Consider the following 18,913-nt stretch of genomic DNA (forward strand, 5'->3'; position numbering starts at 1 on the left):
AAATACCTGCATATCTATGTTATATTCATAATCTGATAGTTTCATGAAGATAGTCCATCCAAAAGAAAAGTTAGTAAGCAATTACACTGCAATTACAATTACAATTAACACTGCAGCCAATGCGTGTTTATGGGTGCGTACGTATGTCTGCTTGTGTGCGTGTATGTGTGCATATGCGAATAATTATTCTTACTTGTTCGTTTTTGTTAGGTTTGTATGTGGGTGCTGCTTGCATGCACTGCTTGTTGTTGTATTCTCTGTATTGCGCATGCACTTAAAGCTAAGTTTAAGGTACACTACTGTACACTGCGTGCGCTCGCCATTCGAACACTTTGTTGTTGTGCAACCATCTACAGTTAATTTATCGGTAGCAACTGTGGTTTTCCAGATACGCTTACGACCACAAAATTGCGAGATTTTAGATACATTTTGGCTTCTTCCTTGTTTTTTTTTCGTATATGCGAGTAAGAAGCAATACACTTCGCTGTATATTAACCCGTGTTGCCAACTTTTGTTGAGCAAAAAAAGCTGTTTTTAGCGGGAAGATACTTTAAAAAAAGCTGAAATTATGTTTTTACTGTATTGACATGACTAAAACTTCTTACCACTTGCGCGTTCGATCATGGCAAGGAAAGCAATGCCATTGCAAAAGTGGCCAAGTCCCTACATTTTTTATTTCCTCCCAAATACTTATAAGCACACCTCTCACCCTAAACTATGTAAGAATTTCCCCACTGAATTAGGTGAATATTCTTAAATTCGTGTTCAATACTTTCAATAATCTTTGAATAGAATAACTCTAGTATGGAAAATATACTATTTTTGTTTACTCGCAAAATATATACATATGCAAGAAAACGAATCAACATTTTTCACTATTAATTTTCGGGCAACCTATTAATTAAAACATATTTAGTTAACACATGAATTTTTGTACTACATGCTATCACTAACCATAGAACACATAGACCGGACAATGTAGTGTAAAGATCTCCAGACTTATATTTTTCATTAATATATTCTTAGACTTTAGGCCGAGGAAAATATTTTAAAAAATACGTCATTCGGAACATGTTTTTGTTTTTTTTGCGATTGTCGATTAATTTCAAATTCCACCACTAACCATTGACATTAAGTACAGAACACATAGACCGGACAAGTAGCGTAAAGCGTTTTGCACACTTTTTTTACGAGCGTTAGCACCCCAGACAATTTGGTACTCGCTCGGCTCCTCAGTTTTAGGTTCGGGCTACGAATATATACAAAAGCACAATCATTTCGCTTCATGGGCTCGACCGAGTTGGTCAAATGTTGAAAAAAAGATCCCTCTATGCTTAATGTTTCCCTTGTTCTCTCTATTATTCACTCCCTTTCTTCTATTATTCATTTTATTTAAAAAAAGAAAAAAAAATGAAACAGCTCTATTGCTCTACGGCTTGAGATCCGCCACATGCGCCGTCCTCGCCTCTAACTTGATCCGGCAGATGACTGGAGACAAAACTGTGCATGGGCCTCCATAACGTGTTGGTTTTGCAGCGAATCCCTTACACTTACCTTGTCCCATAAGGCCGGCTTCCACTGCCGCGGCGAACACTTCGCGCATCTTGGTGGCTCTCTCCACTGGGCTCTGTGCCTCCCGGCCTTGCGGATGGTTTTCGCGTCAAACATCGATTTGGGCAGCCTTGGCTCTGCCAATACCCATTCTTCAGATCCGAGCAGCTGATGTATCGTGCCTCTCCCAGCTGATCCAGAATGTGATGCAACCGCGGCAGAGGGTATGGATATGCTGGAACTTCTTCAGCTCATGCCTCAGAAAAACGTCCACCTCTGGATCCTCGTGCAGTAGCTTTTGCTCCTCCATATTCGCCTCCAATTGCGTCTCTGGAGCCGCCTCCATGCTGGCCACAGCAACGGATAGCTTTTCCTCTTGCCGTCCGCTCGACTGTGGAATTCTTGGCTCAGCCTTCAGTGTCAAGCCGTCACACTACAGTGTGGTGCCAATGGGGGCCAAGAAATCCCAGCTTATTATAATGTGTGTATATTCGAAAGCACAAATCTCTAGTACTTGAAATATGTTTTTTACAAATTGGGGGCGTGGTATCCAAAATCGGTAATTTAAAAAATATATATATATACACAGTAAATTTAAGTCTCCAGGTTTAAAAGTGTTCCAAGTAGGCTGAAAAAGCAAGTCAATTTTTCGATAAAAAACTTAGGGGATGAGTTATCAAAAAATAAGATAAACTTGCACTGCGTATGGTATACACGAGTATGCATGCCATATATCAAGGCTCTAGCTCTTAGAACTTCTGAGATCTAGGCGTTTATACGGACGGACAGACAGACAAACAGGGCTAAGTCGACTCAGCCCGTCGTCCTTATCAAAAATACAGTGCTTATCATAATTATAGATCACTTTTAATCCATTTAAGCGAATCGGCTGAAAATTTTTCCCAAATGGCATATTTTCTCAAAATCTTCGAAATTGAGTAGTTCAATATTTCAACTATGAATGGCAAAATACTTTTTCACTTAAAACAGAACCATTTGCTGTATCAAAATTACAGCCCATATTCATATTTTGGTAAAAAAAAAAATCCGAATTCGTTGCGGATTGATAGATAAACTAATGTTAATACTTAATCCGGCCTCCATTTGCCTTAGCTAACTCAAAAATTCTCTTCCTCATTGAAACCACTAAATTTTATAAAAGTTCCTTTTCGAAACTTTGTCATTCATTTAGAATTTGGTTTTTAAGATATCCACCTGTCTCCAATTGGCGATTTTTAGCATACACACGTCTTGCAACATTATCCCAGACATTTTCTATCGGGTTGAGATCTGAAAAACATGCTGGCCAGTCAAGGACATCAACCTGAAATTCCTCCAAACACTCCTTTGTACGTTCTGCTCACATGGATTCTGGCATTATCCTGTTGAAAAACCATTGGTTTCTAACGTAATTCCCTTGAATATGGAATAAGACTACTATCCAGAGCCTGTTCATTCGGCTCGATACAAGCATATATTCCAAGGTACCAAATAAACAAAATGTACCTCAAAATCATGACGGAGCCACCTCCAAAGTCTGTCCTTGAAAAAAACATAGGAATCTTTCTCAAATCATGCCAAAAAGAATCAAACCCATCAGGACCATCCAGGTTAAACTTCATCCCATCAGAAAATATGACCTGTTAGGGTTAAAATTTATAAACCTACTGTAAGCCAAAAGACAATGATTCAAACGCGCGTATGTCAGATCGGTCGCAGTATGTCCATCGGCAAAATCAAGTCGAGCAACCTTGTGTCGACTTAGTTTAGACCTATTTATGATTCCTGAGCTCTTAAGTACTCGCCAAACAGTCATCGCTGACATAGATTCGGCCACATGTGTAGCCAATGCTGTACAAGCGGTTGAACTGTTGCTGGCTTTCTTAATAATTTTGCGTTTGTCGTGCGCAATTAGTAACGGCTTTCGCTCAGTACGGTTTCTTGATCCTTATTTTTCGGGGCTGTCCAAAAAAATTTTAATTTCACTTTGACTTCTTTTCAAAATTCATAAAATACTCGAAATAGACTCTCCTGACTCGAAAACTGAGAAAATACGACCCTTTTCATAATAAGATAATGGTTTTCCAAGCGGCATCTCTTAAAAACTATCTAAATTTACTTAATTACAGACCAAAAGTCTGCTCCGCACTTAATAAACTAAAATTTGCGACAGCGGGCTAAAAGTATGCTACATAAAAATGCAAGCAAAAATGCTAGCGCAGAGCAAAAGTTAACGGTTCTTTCTTAGATTTCCATAAATTCAACAAAAATTTCAATGAAATCTACTGAACATGCTCCAGTCTACAAAGTGCTGTAAAATTTATTTTTGAAAAACCTTAAAAATGTTGTTAAGACTGGCTCAAAGTTTAAGTTGCTGGGTTGGCTATAATTATGATACTTTATTGCGATGATTGCTTCTGCCTGTTACATACTTTACACAAAACCATTATACCCTGATTTCCATTTTCAATGGGTTCAGGGTATAAGAACTAAAACTATATTAGAAATTACCTTTTTTTTATACTAATCCACGAAAGTGAAATATTGGTTATTTGCAATGTCCGTCTTGCTGTTCGTCTGTCCTCATGAACACAGTTTATTTCGGTGCTATTGAAGCTAGAGACTTGAAATTTGGGTATGTTGAATCCTCCTTTAGACTCAATAACCGAATATGAAAAGTCAACGCTATTAATTAGCATGAAGAGACGTTTGCAGGCGGTTATTCAGTCTAAAGGAGGACTCAAAAAGTATTAGGGTGATTGACTACCGATAGAAAGGACTGATTAGGCCTTTTGTGCCAATACTTTTTATACTCTGAACCCATTTTCAATCGTATAATGGTTTTGTTGAAATGTATGTAACAGGCAGAAGGAGGCGCGGCAGACCCCACAAAGTATATATTCTTGATAAGGGCGACGAGCTGAGTCGATTTGGCTCTGTCCGTCTGTCCGTACGTCTGTCCGTATGTTTGAACGCGTCGATTTCAGAAGATATAAGAGCTAGAGACTTCGATTTTTTTTTAAATGTCCGTAATTACAGCGCGGATATCGAGTTTATCATTAAAAATCGATAACTCATCCCAATCTTTTTTATCGATAAAAAAACCTTATCGAAAACCAGTTATAAAATTATATCTACATAATATAATTATAAAATTATATCTACACCTTTATTGCTAGAGTCTCCAAATTTTTAATGTATGCTTATGTGCAATTTATACAGTTTCGGTTTTTATTCAGGTTTTTTTTTAGACTCATTCACGAAAGTGAAATGAGTATATTGGTTTTGTGCAATGTCCGTCTTGCTGTCCGTCCGTCTGTCCGTCTAGCCGTCTGTCCGTCTGTCCGTATGAACGCAATCTATTTCGGCGCTATTGAAGCTAGAGACTTGAAATTTGGAACACATACTCGTGTATATCTCCGATTTATAAAGTGTTAAAATTTTCCCGATCCGCCCGATATACCAGAAATCATGTTTGTTGAAGAGCTAGAAAGCTGAAATTTGGTATGTAGGTCCGCGCCGATCACCCAAGATCACAAGCTATGGCGGATATATCTCCGCCCATTAGGGGCGTGGCAAATCGGATAAAACTGTATCTCCTAAAGTTATAAACCTAGAATGCTGAAAGCATTGCATGTAAGCTAATGTTTTAATTCTATGAAGATAGGTGAAAAAATTATATATCTACGCCCACTAGGGGCGTGGCAAATCGGACCTGAAGATATAGTGATTTTTCGAATTCTGCTATATTTTAGGCACTATTGATGCTAGAGACCTGAAATTTTGTATATATACGCGGGTTGACCACCCACGTCCAACGAGCTATGGTAGATATATGTCCGCCTATAGGGTGCGTGGCAAACCGCAAAAGTTTATATCTCCTACAGTTTAAGAGCTAGAATCTTCAAATTTGGATAGTTAAGTTACTGGTGGCCTCCTCTATCGATGCCCCAAAAATAATATGGCATATCGAAAAATACCTTGTAATTTTCACATTTTTTGAGCGTAAGAATTCAAATTTTGCATTTAGGTAACCGGTTGCTCGTTCTAAAAACTGGCTAAAATTGAGGATTCTACGGCCACTAGGGGCGTGGCAATCGGCATTTAGAGTGCCCGAATTGCGACATTTATATGCGTCAGCCATCTATTTATGTATATGTACACATAAGTAGGCTTAATAGGCATTGATAGCACGGAAGGAAACATTTTTATAAAATTAATAAAATATAAAAAAGCTAAAATAACAAAAATTTGCAATTTACAAAAAAGTGTTTTCAGCGGGATTTGAACTCGCACCCAGCCCAAACAGCATGTTTGTCAAAATAGCTAAAATAAAGATCAGCCTACAGCACCACCGCGTCGTTTCGATCACGAGTAGTTAAAACGAAATCACATTATTGTTATGACGCCGCATAGCAAAAAAAAAGCCAGTGTAGCGGCTGGAAATTCAAAAACAATGCAAAGACAAATCAATCGCAACGGGATTCTTAGAATATGCTAGAGCACGCGTTTATGTGTACATACATACACACATACAAATGAGCGCGTGTATAAGGCTGGAATGCTTGATGCTATGCGTGCTGGCTTACATATATAATTATATATACATATGTATGTATTTGCGTATATGTATTTGAGGGCTATTTAAGAAGAAACAAATTTAAACTTATAAAATTATTCGACTAAGAAAATGAAAAGTATTAAGTGCCATTCAGTCAAGCTCGCACCTTCCCAATAAAATATCTATTTTATAAAAAACGAAATATGTATGAAAAAATAAAAAAAATAACACTTTACTGTTGTTCGAACCTCCCCTACTCTAACATTACTTGCCCTTAGCACCCGCGCCACTGCTTTGCTCGAGCAATCAGTTGCTAAAATAGAATAGCTTAATAAGAGAGCGTCATCAGACAAAACTACAGTAACGGCTAGAAAGTCCAGAAATCAATCGAAATTCTAAGAATGTGAGAAAAGGCGCGTTTCTGTCTGTACGCATAGAATAGACGATGAGTGTGTGCACAAGCATAGGAAAATCGCGCTGATCTGCTGTTAGCTTGAAGCCGGTATCCAATGTATGGATATAAATATATAATAAAAATCAAAATTGTATAAATTATATATGTATGTAATTTGAATGCAATAGCTATCGATGATTTTCCAATTTTAATGGCATCATGCCGTGTTTTTTGTTGCGCACTAGACTTGAAAATTGCACTGGTTGACAGCGTTTGGGCAGTGAATGAGTCTTCTGCTTTCGGTATCGCCCGATTGCAACGTTCTTACTTGTTTTATATTCGTTTATTTACAATCTTATTATTCTACAAGTTGCAAGTTGAGTAAAAGTTTCAAACTTGAATAGTTGAGTTACTGGTAAACTCTTCTATCGATCTCCCTAAAATAAGTGTCACGCCATCTTTAGGATCGTGGCATATCGAAAAATACCCTGTAATTAAAAAATTTGTTGAGTGTAAGAATTAAAATTTTCATTTAGGTTACCGTCAGCTCGTTCTAAAAACTGGCCAAAAATTAAGCGTCTACGGCCGCTAGGGGCGTGGTAGCCATCTGTGTATGTATTTATATATATAAATAGACTTAATAGACGTTGAAAACACAGAAGGAAACATTTTTATGAAATTTAAAAAATAAAAAAACTCTCGTCGAGACTGCTCGACTAGGAGATACCCTAAACCCTCCAATCTGATATTCTAATCACTTTGCACTTCTCTTAGGCACACATACATACACACGTACGTATTAGAACGCGCTCTGCTAACTGCGTCATAAGCAGTGTGTGCGCTGCAGTGTGGGCAATATTATACGAATTTATTTCTTGAATAATTTAACGGCCGGACAGACAGACGGACAGAACTAAATCGGCTTAGCTCGTCGCCCTGATCAGGAATATATATACTTTGTTGGGTCTGCTACGCCTCCTTCTGCATGTTACATACTTTTAACAAAACCATTATACCCTGATTTCCCATTTTCAATGGGTTCAGGGTCTAAAGAAGAAGCTAAAATAACAAAAATTAGCAATTTACAAATTTGTTTGTCAAAATAACTACCTACAGCACGCCTCTACCTACAGCACCACTGAGTCGTTTCGAACAACAGTAATTAAAACGAAATCACATTATTGTAGCGGCTGAAAATTCAAAATAATTCAAAGACAAATCGATCGCAATGCTAGATTACGCATTTATGTGTGCATACATACATACATACACAAGAGCGCGTATATAAGGCTAGAATGCGTATATATATTTGAGGGCTATTTAAAAATTAATTTAAACATAAAATTATACGAATATGAAAAAGGAAAGTAAGTGCCATTCCTTCAAGCTCGCACCCCCAATAAAATATCTATTTTATAAAAAACGAAATGTGTATTTAAACAAGTAAGAACGTTGCAGTCGGGCGTTACCGACTCCGGAATATTTATTCACATCCCATCAGCAATTTAGTAGCTAAGTTTTGCTCTAATACTGTAGAAAATGCAGTTTTTCCCGATTAGTCACGCCTCTACTGGGCGTAGACACCTCATTTTGGTCAGTTTTTAGAACGAGATAGCGGTACCCTAACTGCAGTTTGAATGCTTACCCTCAAAAAATGTGAAAATTACAGGGTATTTTTCGATATGACACGCCCCTAAAGAGGCGTAAAAATAGTTTTTAAGTCATCGATAGAGGAGGTTACTGGTAACTTAACTATTTGAATTTGAAGCTCTAGCTATTATACTTAAGGAGGTATAAACTTTTACGGTTTGCCACGCCCCTCTGGGCGGATATATATCCGACAAAGCTTTTTGGTCTTGGGTGATCAGTCCGAGTATATATACAAATTTGAGGTATGGACATTTGAGGTGGGCATAAATAGTGTCCAAAATATAGCAGAATTTAAAAAATCACAATATCTTCAGGTCCGATTTGCCACGCCTCTAAAGGGCGTAGACTTACAATTTTTATCTTTAGACTTTATAGAATCATAACATTAGCTGAAGTGCAAAATTTCAGCGCTCTAGCTGTAAAACTCTTGGAGATACAGTTTTATCCGATTTCCACGCCCCCATTACGCGTAGATATATCCACCATAGCTCGTGATCTTGGGTGGTCGATGCGGATTCGTATTCTTTCTAGCTCTTCAATTAATATGATTTCTGGCATATTCAATTTGCCACGCTTCTAGTGGGCGGATAGGGAAAATTTTAGCACTTCAGTGCAGTGGTGGCTCACTATGGGAACTTAATTGTTTAATAACTTTTCTTGTGGATATGCATGTATTTGCAAATTTTTTTTAAATGTCCATATGTATAGCGCCGATATAGAGTTTATCACTATTTATTTTTTTAGAGCTTTCTTACTTGCTATTATTAGACTACACAATACTTCACTGCTGGTCAATTTGTCAGTCTGTATTGTTCTGATTTACAAAATCTATAGACATGCGTAGAAGTTGTATAAAGTTGAACCTATAAATCCAGTATGTCCATTAATTGTTTGAAAGTTCAAGTTCAATTTTAAATAGGAAAGACAATTTTTTTTTTTTTGTATGTTGTTTTGTATGTATTCTTAAAGGAAATAAGTGTAAAAATAAAATAAGAATAGCAAGACTTTCATTTCTTAAAACATTTTTGCCATGTCCAATGAATTCACCGATGGCAATATGATGTTCTATTTTAATTATACCAAAGGAAAGTCCAGCAAGTCGTTAGCTGAAATATTAAACTTAGAACAGTTAATCGAGCGGTAAAATGTAATTGACTGGAAATAAATAGCTCAAAAGTCCCAGCAAAGCTCTCAACGGGATTGTTCACATATACTAAAGACCGTGAAAGAAAAACCCACAAATAAGCATCTGAAATTTGGTTACGAACAGTGGCGGAAACAAAAACAGCACTCCAGGCTAACAACCTTGTGCCGAATTTTAAGTTTGGAAAGCTTTCCGTTATAGTGTAGGACTGTATTTCTTCTAATGGACGAATCGACAGAACGTAGGTGCGCTAGAAAAGTGGTCAACCGACGTCCTACGCGTCACATAAAAGAGGAGTGCTGCAAAAACGCGAATATTACGACTAATCTTGTCGATGTTGCGAAACCTCAGAAGTGTACTGTTGGGCATACCAGATATTAGATAATTCCTTAGATCTCATAATATTAATGTTAGCATTTTGAAAGACATATTGAACAATTTTTTTCCACGCCGAAAAATGTGCCTTGTAGGAACCAACCATCTTCGTATTCGCCTTGGTATTTTTTAGCTCGGGCAATGAAAAGATAGCACGACGAATACAGTGCACTGCAATCAAAATGGTCCCTTCATATGCGCTTTGCGTTATTTGTCCTACTCTTTCTGACACTCTATCTCCCTTTTCTTTCTCTCTCTATGGTCTTTCAAATCACAAAAATTTTAACTTCTTCCTGCGATCCGAGCTTTTTACTTTTAAAAGAGGAGTATACCGAAATCTTAAAAGCGTTTTCCACGCTCATGCAAACAAACTGTAAGCGCTTCGATGATTATTTGTGGGAAAGGTATGAAAGTGTTGATGCGCATAAAGAATATTATTTCGCGACGGGCATGTATGAGCATTTGTGGGCTTAAAGTCATCACTACATAAAAACAATTGCGTTAAATAGGAATCTGTTTAATATTATTTTATAAATTTACGTATAAATAAAAAACATAAAATTAAATATGTAAAAAAAAAAAAACAAGTCAATAAAATTCATTAATGACAGTTTAAGAACGTGTAGGCACTATTTTCATATGTTAAAATTTCTGGGCGACGAGCCCATTTCCCTCCATTGCCCTTCTGATTGAAACGTATACTAGACTGTTAAAGGAGTTTACAATGAAAATTTACAATTTTAAGATTATTACTATTATTTGTATGAAGGGTATAAAAATGTGTTGCGTTCAATGCGAATGTTTTTACTTACATGTATACATGTATTGTTTGGTCATTGATATTATAAATTATGATGACGTTCTGAAAGTTTCATGAAAATAGCCCCACTACAAAAGATTATTCTACAAATAAATTCTCATAATATTACCCAAATTGCAGCCCGAGCGCAGTCGCGGCCTACTGCGCAGCTAGCAGAGTGCGTGTAGGGTATATCATAATTGACCAGTCTCGAATAGATGTTTCTTATACCCTGAACCCATTGAAAATGGGAAATCAGGGTATAATGGTTTTGTTGAAATGTATGTAACAGGCAGAAGGAGGCGTGGCAGACCCCATAAAGTATATATATTCTTGATCAGGGCGACGAGCTGAGTTGATTTGGCCCTGTCCGTCTGTCTGTCCGTCTGTCCGTATGTATGAACGCGTCGATTTCAGAAGATATAAGAGCTAGAGACAAATTTTTTTTTAAATGTCCGTAATTACAGAGCGCATATCAAGTTTATCATTAAAAATCGATAACTCATCCCGATCTTTTTTATCGATAAAAACCTTATCGAAAACCAGTTATAAAATTATATCTTCTACACCTTTATTGCTAGAGTCTCAAAATTTGTAATGTATGCTTATATGCAATTTATACAATTTCGGTTTTTGTTAAAATATACCCCCACCTCTAAATTCACCCCCTCACCATCACTTTTGTAAAAAGCGTATTTCAAATACTAGAGACTTGTGCTTTAGCAATTATATGCATGTCTATGTTATAATCATAATCTGAAAGTTTCATGAAGATCGTACGTCCACAAAAAAAGTTATTAAGCAATTAAGTTCTCATAGTAAGCGCTCACTGCCGCCCATGCGTGTTTATGCTTGTGTGTGTATATGTATGTAATTGTTTGTGTATGTATGTGTGTGTTTTTTTTTGTTTTTTTTTTTTTTTATATTCATTTATTGACAAAATTGACAAAATTATATAACAAATTGCAAGTTGCGTGGTGGCTAGGATAGCGCGCGGTGCTTGCGGGACGGCCGTAAAGCATTGCTTCGCAAGCACTATGCGCTACCTTAGCCTGGGACAGCTCGTCTTCTCAGTCGCTCGACTCTGCGGAGCTCCATCATCACCGTGGCCGCGAAGGTGCTTGTTAGTTCCCAAGCTTCCTACGATTCCAGCATGGCGTTGACTAAGTTGTCCGCTCTGATGGAGCGGCCCACTGCGTCTTCCAGACGACGCCTCTCCTCCAGGAACCGTCCACATTCGAAAAGAATGTGGTTGGCGTCTTCCACATGCCCTCGCTCGCACCAGGGGCACTCGTCAGATTCCCCGTGGCCAAAGCGCTTCAAATAGCTCCGAAAGCATCCATGACCCGAGAGGATCTGCGTAAGGTAGAAGTTAACCTCGCCATGTTTGCGGTTAACCCATGGTTCAAGCTCCGGGATGAGCTTGTGCGTCCACCGCCCTTTAGCTGAGCTATTCCACCTTCTTTGCCATCGTGCGATGCTGTTCGCCCTGACAGCGTTGAGTCGCGTAGGCCTGTGCGAATTCCGCTCCACGGCTTCGGCGACCAAATACTCCAGTGGCACCATTCCGGCTATGACGAGCGCCGCGTCATCGGAGATAGTCCTGAAAGCGCAGCTGACTCTGATTGCGCTCAGCCTGTAGATTGCGCAAATGCCTCGGCTGTAGCTCGGCGTTGCCATCGCTCTTGCCCATATTGGCGCAGCATAGAGGATGACAGACCTAATGACGCTCATTAGGAGGAGACGTCGTTGCTGTTTAGGCCCCCGCGTGTTAAGCATGATTCTCGAGAGAGCTCTACAAGAATCAGCTGCCTTTTTATGCACATATTCTAAGTGCTCGCGGAAAGTTAATCTTGTGTCTATCATGACACCAAGATATCTTATCGCTCTCTTTGACGCAATGGTGACGCTGCCGATCTTTATATTGGCGGTTTCCACTCTTTTGCGACTGCTGACTAGTACAACTTCGGTCTTGTGTGCCGCTAGCTCGAGCCTAGCTCCTGTCAACCAGCTTCGTATGCGATTGATACTTTCGCTGCACATATTCTCTGTATCTTTGAGCTCCTTTACTATGGCTACGACAGCTACATCATCAGCAAAGCCAATGGTGTGCGCGCCTGCTGGTAGTTCCAAGCGCAGTACCGCCTTCGTACATGATGTTCCATAGGAGAGGCCCTAGCACTGAGCCTTGGGGTACTCCAGCTGACACTGTATGAGTTTGGGGACCCTCACTCGTGTTGTATACCAGTGTTCTTCCTCTGAAGTAGCTCTTTATTATCTCTTTTAGATATTTAGGGATATTATATTGTGACAGCGCATTCAGTATCATATCCCAACTAGCTGTGTTGAAGGCATTCCTTATATACAGGGTCGCGATGATGCAGTATTCCTTCGTCCCGTGCCTCCATCTGGTGCCTTGAATAGCAGAAGTGTCCAGACCGACAACTTTGTTAAGCGCGTCCGTTGTTGACCGGGCCTTCCGGAATCCAAATTGGTTTGGTGACAGGCCTCCGGCGCTTGCAATCGCAGTCTCCAGCCTAGAGCAGATCAGTTTCTCAAACACCTTTCCCATGGTGTCTAAGAGACAGATCGGTCTGTACGAAGATGGCTCATCTGGTGGTTTGCCAGCCTTGGGTAGCAATACCAGATTCTGGGCTTTCCATTTTGCCGGGAACGTCTCTTGGATCAGGCATTCGTTAAATAATTCGGCGAACGTACTTGGGTGAAAGGCGAGGGCTAGTTTTAGCGCACGATTTGGGATCCCGTACGGCCCTGGAGCTGTGTTGGTTCTAAGACCTCGGAGAACTACTGATATTTCTTCCTCTGTAACTAAAACAATTTCAGTGCCGGTTAGCCCTGATCAGCAGACTCGGACTCAGGGGCGTGAATGGAGCTTAAACTTTCTGGAAAGAGTGTTTCCACAATCGATTTAAGCTCCAGACGATCCGTAGGCTGCACCTGTCTACCTGCGTATAGTCTTTTAACTACTATCTTATATGCCCTGCCCCAAGGGTCATATTCGGCTGAGTCGCACAGTTGTAAAAAACATTCTTTTTTGCTTGCCCGAATGGCCTTCTTCAGCTGTCTTCTAGCTGCCTGGTAAGCTAACTGTTTCTCAAAAAACGTTGACCTACCGCGAGCCCGTTGGTAGCTTTTTCTCGCCTGGATGCATTTGCGACGAATGTCACCTATTTGCGTATTCCACCAATACGTAGGCTCATGTTGTCGCGTGAACTGCTTGCGGCGTAACATGCTGCTATTGCAGGCACTCTGTATTTGGGTTACCATTTGGCATGCTCTGGCCTCAGCATTACCAATTGCACCCAGAGACTGAATGGCCTCTGAAAAGACCGCGGGGTCAAAAGTATCTAGCCGATACGACTCCCTCCACAATGTTGACGCCCTGGCAGGTGGTTCACCTATTGTGAACAGAAGTGCCGTATGATCGCTGCCTGTATAGCTATCGTAATGGCTCCATGTTGCTCCCCGAAAAAGGGATGAAGTGACAAAAGTAATGTCGATAACAGACCCGTATCCCGCCCGACTGAAGGTGTACTCATGGCCAGTGTTGAGCAGTGCAACATCTAGTGTCGCGAAGATCTCCAGTAGGATACGACCTCTGGCATTTGTTGTGGGGCTACCCCATTCTAGCGCCCAGGAGTTAAAATCTCCAGCTATAATGGCCTTCCGACCCCTAGCATCCTCGGCAAGCTCGTCGAGCACCGTCGTGAATTCACTGAGCTGCATGCTGGGGGCCAGATAGCAACTGTAAAGCCATAAGCTACCATATCGGCCACGTACGAACCCTTTGAATGACTTAACATTCGAAAGTACGTTCGTTGAGTTGCCGCATACCCACAACGCAGCTTTGCCATTAACGTCTGTTGACCATGTCCTATTGCAGCTGGTTCTACAGTGGTGAGGCTCACTGAGAAAAGCTACATCTATACATTTTTCCCTAATGGTCTGCTCTAGAAGATCTTGGGCAGCAACACAATGATTTAAGTTAAGCTGCAAAAACCTTAACATTTCATTTTACGAGCAGCTTCAAGTGCCCATCTTACCGTGAAGCTGCTCGTAAAATGAAATGTGTGTGTGTGTGTATGTATGTGTGTGTATGTGTGTGTGTGTATGTATGCCTGTGTGTGCGTGCGTGCGTGTGCGTGTGTGTGTGTGTGTGTGTGCGTGTTTCTTATGTAAGCTGAAAGACGCGAAAAATTATTGAAATAGCCATGGGTTCAGGGGATCTCGTAGTCGAGTAGTCTCGACTAGAGCTTTCTTACTTGTTTTACTTATTTAAAATATAACATATTTGCTAATTATTTTTCTTAATATAATTTTTTTCAGAATGATACGTTTGAGACCGAAATCAAAATATTGCAATGTTCGTACTATAGTAAATTGGATTGTCTAACTGAGGTCAATAAGTAAGCAATGTTGTTTTTAACCTTTCATATAATGTAAGAGCGTTGCAGAATAATCATTCGCATCCCAAACGCAACCAACCCGAGTATATGTGTAGTGCAATTTTCAAGTCTCTAATGCGCATTGAAAAATCATCTATAGCTGTCCTACGAAAAGGAGGTCCGTCAAAAGGTCCAGAGTAGAGGTGGGGACGGGCCGGGTTTTTACCCGAAAAAAATTATATTTTGGAGACCGTCAAAAGCATGATGGTTGAAATTTATGATATGCAAAATGATTCAATTGAGGACGCGAGAATTGAAAACTCTCCGACAAATTAAAAAGAAAACTTGACGAACCTGGCAAAAATGCAATTGACTTAGAAATTGATAAATATTATGCCACACGCTATAATTCAAACTTGTCAATCTTAGATTTTTAGCAGGAGGCAACGGACCTTAAATTGTGGCAAAAAATATTTTATGTATTCGGGTAAGCTGTGCAACAAGCGAGCGAGTACTCTCCTCTTCTGGAAAAATTTTAAATGAAAGTCGAACAAGGGTATTAAGCGCCAATCTTGATATGCTCCTTTTTTTATACCCTGAACCCATTTTCAATGGGAAATCAGGGTATAATGGTTTTGTTGAAATGTATGTAACAGGCAGAAGGAGGCGTGGCAGACCCCACAAAGTATATATATTCTTGATCAGGGTGACGAGCTGAGTTAATTTGGCCATGTCCGTCTGTCTGTCTGTCCGTCTGTCCGTATGTTTAAACGCGTCGATTTCCGAAGATATAAGAGCTAGAGACTTCAAATTTTTTTTTTTAAATGTCCGTAATTACAGCGCGGATATCGAGTTTATCATTAAAAATCGATAACTCATCCCGATCTTTTCGATAAAAAACCTTATCGAAAACCAGTTATAAAATTATATCTTCTATACCTTTATTGCTAGAGTCTCCAAATTTTTAATGTATGCTTATATGCAATTTATACAATTTCGGTTTTTGTTAAAATTTACCCCCCACCTCTAAATTCACCCCCTCACCCTCACTTTTGTAAAAAACGTATTTCAAATACTAGAGACTTGTGCTTTTTACATGCATATTCATGTTATAATCATAATCTGAAAGTTTCATGGAGATCGTACGTCCACAAAAAAATTATTAAACAATTAAGTTCTCATAGTAAGCGCTCACTGCCGTCCATGCGTGTTTATGCGTGGGTGCTTGTGTGTGTATGTGTTTGTGTATGTGTGTGTATGTGTTTGTGTATGTGTTTGTGTATGTGTGTGTATGTGTTTGTGTATGTGTGTGTGTATGTGTTTGTGTATGTGTGTGTGTATGTGAGTGTGTGTATGCGTTTGTGTCTGTATGCGGATGTGTGTGTGTATGTGTGTCTGTATGCGTGTGTGTGTATGTGTGCGTACGTGCGTGTGTGTGTGTGTTTCTTGTGTAAGCTGAAAGACGCGAAAAATGATTGAAATAGCTAACATTCCAAGGGTTCAGGGGATCTCGTAGTCGAGCAGTCTCGACTAGAGCTTTCTTACTTGTTTTTATATAAAAACATGTAATATTTCTGTAAATAATATTGTAATTTTTAAGAATTAAATTGTTATGTTTGAGAACAAAATATTTGTTGTAATTTTTGAGAATTAAATTTTTTGTAAGTGTATCGGGCGGGCGGGTTGGTTGCGTTTATGAAAATATTGTTTGCTTTCGAGTACGGATACAATTTTGAACTTTTGAGCGTGGGCGGATCGGGCCGGGTGCAAAAAAGTCGGCCCGTGCCCACCTCTAGTCCAGAGTAAACAAGTAAGAACGTTGCAGTCGGCGTTACCGACTGCGGAATACTCATTCACATCCCATCAGCAATTAAGTAGCTAAAACTCGTTCTAATACTGTAGAAAATGCAAAATCCCAATTTGCTACGTCCCTACTGGGCGTAGACGCCTCATTTTTGGTCAGTTCTTAGAACGAGATAACGGTACCCTAACTGCAAAATTTGAATGCTTACCCTCAAAAAATGTGAGAATTACTTTAACGGGATGATTTATCGAATTTTAAAATCAAACTCGACATCCGCGCTGTATATTCAAGTCTCTAGCTCTCATATCTTCGGAAATCGACGCGTTCAAACATACGGACAGACGGACGGACGGACAGACGGACAGACAGACAGACGGACAGGGCCAAATCAACTCAGCTCGTCGCCCTGATCAAGAATATATATATACTTTGTGGGGTCTGCCACGCCTCCTTCTCCCTGTTACATACATTTCAACAAAATCATTATACCCTGATTTTCCCATTGAAAATGGGTTCAGGGTATAAAAAAAAAAACGAGGGCATATATCCAAAAGCTTTAACAATAGCTTTTATATCTAGTACATCTTAGCATATTGGATCTTCAAATTACAAGCAAAATTTATATAATTTATTTTTATACCCATTTAAATGGGATTTCAGGGTATAATTGTTTAGTTGAAATACATGTTATATTTTTTCAGTATCAGGGTGACGAGCTGAGTCGATTTAGCCCTGTCCGTCTGTCCTTATGTATGAACGCGTCGATCTCAGAAGATATAAGAGCTGGAGACTTGTCCGTATATACAGAGCGGATTTCGAGTTTATCTCAAAAAATCGACAACTTGTCTTGTCAATTTGTTATCGATTCAAACATTTGTAAAGTAGTAAATTACGGATGCTGGGATAGACTCAGTCTACCCAGGGTGTACTCACAAGAAATTTATTTTTTATGTAATAGTGAGACACCAGGGGGGGGATATTTAACGTTATTGGTCGGGAAATGGGAGAGGGGGGAAATCTAATATGGGGACCGCCACTCACGTGTACCTTTTCTTCTCCAGTGTCTTCTCACCCCTTTTCTTTTGCCTCGTCGCCGTCAAACTTTGCTCCAGTTGCCGTTTAATTTAATATAAGTTGCCAATCCGTTCTCCAGTTTCTTTCCTTTTTATTTGAGATGCCGCTTAATCTAACCGCGTTTCACAATTCAATTTCGCGCTTAACCACTTGACTATTCGTTTCTCGACTCTCGCTCGCTCACCACTCGACTCTTGCTCGCTCACCACTCGACTCTTGACTCCCGACTCGACTCTTGCTCGCTCACCACTCGACTCCAGACTCGACTCTTGCTCGCTCACCACTCGACTCCCGACTCGTCGTTTCTTTTCTGCGCTCGCCCAAAGCGCTCGGCGTCGGCGACGCAACTCTCCGCTCACAACTCTCCACGCAGGGTTGCGCCGCCGATCGCCAATAAATTGTCAGCGCTTTGGGCGGCATTTTCAAATATCAATTCAATTCTCTGTGTACCAAATATCAACTTATGCGTAACCTACTTATTTAACTATTAATTATAAATCTAAAAACTATTAATTATCAATTCAAAACCAATACTACTTACTTTACTAACTTAATTTCTACTTGCTAAATCTAAACCCTAACGACTACAAAACTAACCCTAATTAAGCCTACTTAATTTATTAAGTTAACTCTACATCTTAGCGAATACAAAATAAACTAAACATTTCATCAATTCTGATACCAACTGAACATTTCATTAATTCAAATTCGTAAATAAACACCTTTTCAATTCTCTTACAAACTAGACATTTCATCGGCTCAAACTCAAAATAAACATTAAACATTTCTTCATTCTCTTATGATCGTGAGGCGGTAACTGGGGCGCCGCCTCACACATTATCGAAAATCACGAACGAATTAGTATTTCATACTATATGCTGGATTTTTGTGTTCCTCTGCTTCGAATAAGCCGCCTTGGTTTACTGAGACTCTTTCGAATTTAAGAAACATTAAAACTAAATATTGTACAAATTATAAAAAGTCTGATTTAAGTGTTGTTATAAATGGTCTAAATATTCCATAGCCAAGTCAAATTTAAATCTTTTAAATTCTCATTGTTATGAGAATAATCTTATACGTGGCAAACGTCAGCGTGCTCGAGACCTTAAACAATTTTATTCATTTTTATACCCTGAACCCATTTTCAATGGGAAA

At 39.4% G+C, this 18,913-nt stretch overlaps 1 protein-coding gene across 19 annotated transcripts in view; it reads left to right on the forward strand.

Annotated features, from left to right (window-relative positions):
• Nucleotides 1–18,913, forward strand: part of Atg2 (Autophagy-related 2) — a 274,490-nt gene that overhangs the window by 15,510 nt on the left and 240,067 nt on the right. For 16 of the 19 annotated variants that reach the window (XR_016268486.1, XR_016268485.1, XM_089461795.1 and 13 more), the window contains one exon: nt 14,822–14,901. The exons of 2 other annotated variants lie outside the window; for them this stretch is intronic. Coding sequence is in view for 15 of the 17 variants with exons in the window: in XM_089461795.1 (XP_089317921.1) it covers nt 14,822–14,901 (80 nt within the window). In the remaining 2 variants the exon portion in view is untranslated. The remainder of the gene's footprint in view (nt 1–14,821; nt 14,902–18,913) is intronic. One more of the 19 variants, XM_089461805.1, reaches the window with a different exon arrangement.

Source organism: Drosophila arizonae, chromosome 2, assembly GCF_054131065.1.
Source record: "Drosophila arizonae isolate 15081-1271.41 chromosome 2, UAZ_ARI_1.0, whole genome shotgun sequence".
Lineage (NCBI taxonomy): Eukaryota > Metazoa > Arthropoda > Insecta > Diptera > Drosophilidae > Drosophila > Drosophila arizonae.